The 8,329-nt window shown below is 41.3% G+C and overlaps 1 protein-coding gene across 1 annotated transcript; it reads left to right on the top strand.

Moving 5' to 3' along the window:
* Positions 1-225: 225 nt before the first annotated feature.
* Positions 226-8,172, top strand: LOC116393581 (methylmalonate-semialdehyde dehydrogenase [acylating], mitochondrial-like). Its single transcript, XM_031866025.1, has 12 exons — positions 226-466; positions 806-850; positions 2,244-2,318; positions 2,699-2,860; positions 3,016-3,094; positions 4,037-4,339; positions 4,680-4,801; positions 5,030-5,219; positions 5,315-5,496; positions 5,771-5,950; positions 7,099-7,197; positions 7,306-8,172. Exons 1-12 carry the CDS (start codon positions 431-433, stop codon positions 7,408-7,410), a joined length of 1,578 nt encoding a protein of 525 aa, XP_031721885.1. The 5' UTR covers positions 226-430; the 3' UTR covers positions 7,411-8,172.
* The last annotated feature ends 157 nt before the right edge of the window (positions 8,173-8,329 follow it).

Genomic DNA, 8,329 nt, shown 5'->3' with positions numbered 1-8,329 from the left:
ATTTAAAAAAATATATATTATTATTGTTGAAAGGAATCTAGGCAACATCTCTGGCTTTAAACTTCAGGAAGAAGTTTTTTAAAAATCTTTAATATGACTCCAGTTTAGTGTTTATGTAAACAGCCAATCAGCTTCTTGCAATGTAGGGTGGTTGGTAAATCCCGCGCAGTGATTGGCCGTTATAATCAGGTCTGTCCCGCCCACACCCAAGCGGAAACGGTGTCACGCGCGGCTTTCACAGATCAACAAACCATGTGCACCGAAGTTGCGCAATAACACCCACACCCGACAGCGTCCTTGTAGCTCTGCGTTGAAGCGCAGCACCGCCTCCGTCCTCTGCTAGCTGGAATTCCAGTTGCTCTCTGGGTGTCTTTTGGGGTCGGGTTGAAGGAGCTTTTGGAGTAGGAAAAGAGAAACTCAACACACCATAATGGCAGCAATTCTCCGGTCCCTTGTGAACAAGAAGGTAAGACAAACAACACGCTCGTGTTTTACACGACAGTTGCTTTTGTTGCACGTTTATGCAACTCAAGATAGCTAACAACCTCAGCTGCTAGCTAACAAAGTCGTTAGCCAAAGAAACACGTTGCACACAGCCCATCCCTACTTCTTTACAAACATTTAAAAGTAAAAGTTGAGTGCACGTTAAGTTAGGTAAGTACGGGTTTAGGGGCAGGCGTTATATATTGTATTTGCATGGTGTGAACACGGGGGGGTCAAGCTTTAATCTGGCTGTTATTCATTAACCTTAGACATTCAGTTAAATATGAATTGAAGTTGACTAATGGTGTCTTAATTATTGCAGGTGTCCCTCCAGCTGGGTCGCATGTGTTACTCGTCATCCTCAGCGGTAAGAGCCCCCACTGACACGCGTTCATAACTCACCAGTCAATGACTTCATGAATGAATGAATGAATGAATGCTAAGTGGTCAGCACATGTTTTTCTACAAGTCCTCAATCTTCTTCCCATGTGCCACATTGTGTTGCATAATGCCATTAAAAGGTTAACACGTTTTTATTTTTGGACACTTGACCTCATGATGTAAAGAAAGTGTGTTTTATTGAAATAACTATTAACATTCAAATGTTTTTGTGCCATGAAACTACAAATAGAGCTCACAAACATCCTGTTTTCTTCTGTCATATTATCACTAAGACGGAATTAATTGTATGTTTAATACAATATCAATATTCAAAACCTAAACAAATAAGTATATTGGTCAACATATGTTATTTAACATAAACATTTTTTATTAGGATCACTACATGTGTGGCCTGGGTATGTACCAAGTGGGATATTTTACAATTGGTTTGAAAAATAAGCTTTTCAGCATTGTTTCTTTCAATGTCACGAAGAGACAGTTTTAAAATACCTCAATTGCAGATTGAGGTACTTCTTGTTACTTATCGTATTTTACAGGATTACAGCAGCAGAGTGGATAGTGCAAACAAGAGACATAGTAAAAACTAGATCAAAACAAGTATTATAAATAAGTAATGAACAGTAAAGAATATTAACTAAGTAAAAAAAATCCACAATAACTAAAAATATTATATATACAGACATCAGATGTCTCCAGATTTTGATTGTTTTTTAACTGGAAATGATTTAATTCGACAAAAATCTCTGTAAAGTTTTTCAGGTTTCAGAGTGAAAAGATTGTGAAAGAAACTCCACTTAAACCTGCAAGTAAACATTTTGTTGAGGCACATTTAAACATGTTGGAGTTCCCAGTAGCATTGCATACTTATTGTAAGACATTCTGAACTCTTTGTAGAAGTTGCACTTTGACTCGTTGCATACTCATTACCTATGTCCCAAGTCCATACCACACACCAACCATATGCAGCACATGTACCATGCACTAAACTTACACTCCGACTCAGGAAAGCCGCTGCCAAAACTTCACAAAGAAAGCTCAACAACACGCTCAAAAGAGTGTTTTAATAGCAGTATGCATACTGACTTATTTGAGTGCACACAATTCTTTTATTGTATACTTTATATACTCAAAAACATGCTTAGAATAAGTCTGTATTATGGGATTGGGAGATGGCTGCGGTACATTAGAAATCTGTGATCAGGAGGACTTACATTTAAAGTCGACAGTAAAGAGATCTAAAACGACTGCTTTAGCCGGTCACTGTATACGCTGTTGTGATGGATAGATGCCCTTATGAACTCAGGCATGATGTAACCAGACAGGAAGGGATTTACCCATATGCCTCTGTGATCCTCTAGCCCACCACCAAGCTGTTCATCGATGGCAAGTTTGTTGAGTCCAACACCTCCGAATGGCTCGACATTCACAACCCTGTAAGTATTCATAGATGAACTATATCCAGCCTGCAGTAACCAGATCTTTACTAAAGGCTGGCTGCAAATAACCAGTACAACTTTATAGTAGTAACTCACTGTATGAACACTGGGGAGGGGGAAATAAAGTGCCAATTTCTAAGAGAGTCTACACAGCCAGTCAGCCTTGCTGTAGTTAAGCTTGTTGTGTATAAGCCTCTAGAAAGCAAGTGAAAAGCAGTGATGGATGATTATAGCATATATGTCAGATAAAATATCAAACCTGTAAAGGATAGAAAACAACCATGGGGTTGTTAATATTGATTAAATAATGCACATGCCGTAATGACTTCTCTTGCTCTCAGTCAACTTGTATGTGTGGACTGTCTCCTGCTCCTCAGGCCACTAATGAGGTGGTAGGACGTGTTCCCAAAGCTACCCAGGAGGAGATGCTGGCAGCGGTGGACTCCTGCTCCAGAGCCTATCAGTCCTGGTCCGAGACCTCCGTCCTCAGCCGGCAGCAGGTCTTCCTGCGCTACCAGCAGCTCATCAAGGAGAACATTGTACGGAAATGTGTCACATGCTTGTTTTCGTTTTTCATCTTTCCCAATTGGGTTTCCATTTTAAGATTACCAATTTAGAGAGCAAGGAAATTGTTACATTTGTTTTTCCTTCACGGATGTCTTTGAAGTAATCATTCTTCCTCTTCGTATTTCAGAAAGAACTGTCTAAACTGATCACCCTGGAGCAGGGCAAAACTCTTGCCGATGCAGAGGGAGATGTATTCAGAGGACTTCGTAAGTAAAGCGTCGGCTTCCCAGTGTGCTATTAGGTTTAGTTAATCCTGATTAGATTAGAGTGCTGGTGAATATATAGCGGAGATCAAATTTCCCCCGTTGAAACTGTTGTCTATAGTGTCTGTATCTTTGGCAGCCCTTTGCCTGGAGGAAAGTTTGGTACTAAGTGGCTGCAGGGTGTCAATTATTTGCATGTAACCAGACACTTCCTGCGAATGCAACTTAAACTTTGAAATGAATAATGAAGCAAGGCTTCTGTTTTGGTCACGTTGACAAATAGAAGCTTAAACTGCTTTTCAAGAAGCTTTCACAGTGTCCAATTATAAGAAAACAAGGTTTAAGGAAACGTTGTCCCTGCAGCATCACATTGTTAAGACCTGATGTTAAAGTGTGACTACCTAGTATGTTTTTATTAAAGCACTCTGGAGGCTCTGCTGTTAGTGGCATGCTATATAAAGATAATTATGCAGTTCCCCTCATTAAGGTGCACTTTGGCAGACCTGCATCAACAAGAATCCTGTTGAGAAATGAAACAAGCCATGCACACTTGCAAATAAAGGAAGATGTGTTTTGGTTATTACAAGACGGAGCTGCCAGAGTATTTTTTTTCTACTTGGTGCAGCTCCCAGTTTTGGGATGCCCGAGTTATTCTGGCATGCTAACTTTTAACTTATCAGCTGAAAGACAGGCTACATGAGCAGGTGTGCTGCCAGCATTAGAGATGTCCTACAAGAGTTCACTCATAGGGAAAATAAATCAATTAACAGTTCGTTTTTGTTCTTAAGTAAGAGAAGAAGTACAAACTGCATAATGCTTTTGTAATGTAGACATTAAATGATCTCATCTTAAATAACTTATATTCATGCATCCATTAATGTGTGCCTCCCATCACTGCACTATTATTGGTTTACATCATCTTTTCTCTTCATCGTCACCCCCCAGAGGTGGTTGAGCATACCTGCAGCATCCCGTCCCTCATGCTGGGGGAGACGTTGCCGTCCGTCGCCCGGGACATAGACACTTACACCTACCGCCTGCCCATCGGAGTGTGTGCCGGTATCGCCCCGTTTAACTTCCCCGCCATGATTCCTCTGTGGATGTTCCCCATCGGCATGGTGTGTGGCAACACCTACCTGATGAAGCCCTCCGAGCGGGTCCCAGGGTGCACCATGCTCCTGGCCAAATTGCTCCAGGACTCCGGAGCACCAGATGGCACACTCAACATCATTCACGGCCAGCATGGAGGTGAGTGTGTGTCTCCCTCTTCATTCAGAAGCTCTGTGTCTGTGTGTGTGTGTGTGTGTGTGTGAGTGTGAGAGAGAGTGAGAGTGTGTGAGAGAGAGATAACCAATGGCAAAAAGTACACGGGTGATTCAAACACTAATCATATACCTCCTGGCAATATGTAGATGGGGAATTTCCATAAAATGTGCAGGCCTATATCTGTAAGTAATTCATGAGTGTTTGAGGAAAGAGGGTTTGGATCTCTGTATTCGAGGCCTTTGTGCTCTCATATTGCCTTACGGGTGCAGCAGCACAGATGAAGAACGGAGGATTTACAGTATCCGTTTGCATCTTTGTGTAGCGGTGAACTTCATCTGTGACCACCCGGCCGTCAAAGCCATCAGCTTTGTGGGCTCCAACACGGCTGGAGAGCACATCTACGAGCGGGGATCCAAAAACGGCAAGAGGGTGCAGTCCAACATGGTACACCAGAACTCACAGTACACCTTTTAACATCCTCAGACCAAATACACTGTTCTTACATTCTGCATTATCAGTCTCGTGAAGCTGTTGTTTGCCATGATAACCCACTTATTGGAGCAAAACTCATCTGTCAATCACGGATGTTTGTAACATATGTGATGAGCTCTGTGCTACATTCTAACTGGAGAGAAACCCTACAGAGCCGTGTCCTACATTTGTCATTTTCAGGGTGCCAAGAACCATGGCGTGGTGATGCCTGATGCCAACAAAGAGAACACCATCAACCAGCTCGTGGGTGCTGCCTTCGGAGCAGCTGGCCAGCGCTGTATGGCTCTCTCCACTGCTATTTTTGTCGGGAAGTCTCGTGAATGGCTCCCAGAGCTGGTGGAGCGCTCCAGATCCCTGCGTGTCAATGCAGGTAACTTCAATGTTAACTGTTTCAACACAAATTAAAAAGTCTTTGTTAAACATTTTGATGTTAGGAGTTTTTGATATAATGTACGTGTCCTGAAGGTGATCATCCTGGGGCAGATGTGGGTCCCCTGATCTCTCCTGAAGCCAAGGCCAGGGTGGAGTATTTGATCCAGAGTGGGGTGGATGAGGGCGCCAAGATTCTGCTGGACGGGAGAAACGTCAATGTCAAAGGATATGAAAATGGAAACTTTGTAGGACCCACCATACTGAGTGGTGTTGATGTGAGATTTGGCCTTTTTTCATTTACTAAAAAGTCTTAATATGATACAATACAGGTCCCAGAATTATATGTTTAAATATTTTAGGGAAAGGGTTTGCTTGTTTAACAGGAGCCTAAAGACTTTGTGTTAAATGCGCTTCTTCCCAGTCATCTCTATGTATTGATATAACCTCAAAGTGTGTACACACTGGTACATTATGGACTGTTAATGATGCCTTGTGGAGTTTTTGTTGCAGATGAAACTCTTAATGTGATCGTTCTGCTGTTCTTTCCAGCCGGGCATGAAGTGTTACAAAGAGGAGATCTTTGGACCGGTGCTCGTCGTCCTGGAGGCTGACAATCTTGACGAAGCCATTTCTTTAATCAACAGTAACCCCTACGGCAACGGCACCGCCATCTTCACCACCAATGGAGCCACAGCGCGCAAATACACACATGAGGTGGATGTTGGCCAGGTGAGAGACGCTTTTGCAAGGGCTGAATAAAAGGACACCGGAGATTGTTAGTCAATTTGAACACTATTCTCTGAACAGAGCTCTGTCAGGGTTTCAAAAAATAAAATAAAAAAGGTCACATTATGCCTTATTTTGGGCCTCAGTGAGTCACCTGTGTGAGTTCACAGTTTTGTTGCTGAGGTGTTGTGTTTCAAAGACGGGAAACGGACATAGACTTCATGCGAAGTGTGAATATTTATCGTAGCAACTTGACGGCTCAAAGGAATGGTGCTATAAAGTATTCATGAAAGTGAAACTCCTCGCTCAGATTTTTCCTGCATAATTTTAACAGTTCATCCTTGTTTCACACTTATTGCCTGCACCATTAAAGAATAGGTTCACAATAGTTAAAGTCGATCTTTAAATGTATGTGCATTGAAATAGTTTTTATTGGCTGTAATAAATCCTCCCCATCTCTTCCATTAAAGGCGTGTTTGGAAGGGATTTTATAAGGGCCCGTAAGAACAGGAGAAAGAATTACATGAACCCAGCCTTTAATTTCAAGAAATAGTCTTTTACTCAGTATTTGCTTTTTTTCCAGTCAGGAATCGGCACATTATGTCAGTTATCGCCTCCCAATAAATAGAAATGATGTCAGTATTGGTTTATTGCCAAGTATGTTTGCACATACGAGGAGTTTGGCTTGGTGATTATTATATTATTGCACTGCGTTCATTGTTATGCACCATAACGATAAACGCAGTGCAATAATATAATGCATAATTTAAAAAGAATCTGAAAATATAGAATATAATAAACAAAACAAAAAATTAAGAATGTTAAAACAAGTGTTATTAAAGTGAATATTTAAAGTGAGGAGTTGTGCAGGGATATGTAAATGTCTGTAATTGTCCTGAGGGTGTAAGAGTCAGTCAGTGGGGGCCCCGGGCCCCGAGTAGGAATTACTAAAAATATAAGTGGAAAAGGGGCTTGATTACCATGAATGTCATTTATAAGCTGAAAAATACAATGGCGTAGTTAATTTCATATAAACTATTAATTTATTTATTGAGTTGGCAGAAAACATGCTATATTGTGATATGAACGGACATATATTGTGATAGTTTGGCCATATCTCCCATCCCTCATGTATTTATTCATTTGTACAGATTGGCGTGAACGTGCCCATCCCCGTCCCCCTCCCCATGTTCTCCTTCACTGGCTCCAGAGGCTCCTTCAGAGGAGACACCAACTTCTACGGCAAGCAGGTAAATAACAAAAAGCGGTTTGTCATCGTAAAAATACTCTGCATCAAGATACAACTACAAACTTGTGAACTTGGGTAGTTGACACTGCGGTTGTCTCTTCACCACCAGGGCATCCAGTTCTACACTCAGATCAAGACTGTGACCTCACAGTGGAAGGCTGAGGACTCCACTCTGACGGGCCCAGCGGTGACCATGCCCACCATGGGACGCTAAGCTGACGGCACATCCAGCGTAACTTTGAGAGACGTCTCATATGCCTTAAGATGAAGACCATGGAGGGAAATGGGGGGAAAACAGGCTACATGTCCTTTTGTTTTTTAGATATATTCACACTGGGGGTTATTAGTTGGTGTTTTTTTAAACTTCATCCATCCTTAACAATGTTGTTGCACAAACAAATGCAAATTTCACCTCATTTGGAGACGCGGGAGATGAACTGGACTGATGCAATGAATGGCGCCGTGAGTCTCTTGATGGGTTTGTTGTGTTTTGTACCCGTTAATCACGCTCTGTTATTTTCATGATCAGTACTATACTCTGGTGTCACGTTTCTTTAAACCTGCAGTAGAATTCAAAAGGATCAGGGATTCTGCCTTTTTGAAGCAATGACCCCAAATGTCTTCCACCATTATCCTGTGTTTTTTTCAGCTTGTTCTGTTTGTCAGAGCATTGTGTAGATACTTGGAAAGAAGATGTAAATGGAGCAAATGCTACATGAGAACAAAAGAGTACACCGGTTCTCTGTTCTTCTGTTAAATCTGAAATAATGGCTGTAGTTCTTGTACCTCTAAATGTATTGTATCCTACTGTCCAGGACTAACATGTGGTGTCTGTATGTCAGAGAGAGGTTCAAAGGTTTTGTACTGCATTGTTGGGAGAGATCTTTTTATTCTGATCATGGATGGTGTAAAAGGTAAATTGCTGTGTTTTACATGACATCTGACATTCTCTATAAACTATTATAATGAAACCGTATGTGTTGCAAATGTTTTCATTCAAATGATATGAGCTACATCAAATTTTACCTAGACTATTTGTGTTTGAAAATTAAGAGATCAAGGTAGTTGTAGTTCACAGTTTGATTAAACTGTAATTGGACTAAATTAAATTCTGATTTGTGTTGCAATGATCC

The sequence above is a fragment of the Anarrhichthys ocellatus genome, unplaced genomic scaffold, assembly GCF_004355925.1.
Source record: "Anarrhichthys ocellatus isolate YVR2014 unplaced genomic scaffold, GSC_Weel_1.0 scaffold34, whole genome shotgun sequence".
NCBI lineage: Eukaryota > Metazoa > Chordata > Actinopteri > Perciformes > Anarhichadidae > Anarrhichthys > Anarrhichthys ocellatus.
Note: the sequence above shows the minus strand (reverse complement) of the source record. Positions and strands in the feature narration are given on the sequence as shown.

Excerpts from the sequence above, each read along its gene's own strand:
- LOC116393581 (XM_031866025.1), top strand. The coding sequence starts at position 431 with ATGGCAGCAATTCTCCGGTCCCTTGTGAACAAGAAG. Across the intron at positions 2,861-3,015 it reads AGCTCATCAAGGAGAACATT|AAAGAACTGTCTAAACTGAT; the intron begins GTACGGAAATGT and ends TTCGTATTTCAG. Across the intron at positions 4,802-5,029 it reads AGAGGGTGCAGTCCAACATG|GGTGCCAAGAACCATGGCGT; the intron begins GTACACCAGAAC and ends TGTCATTTTCAG.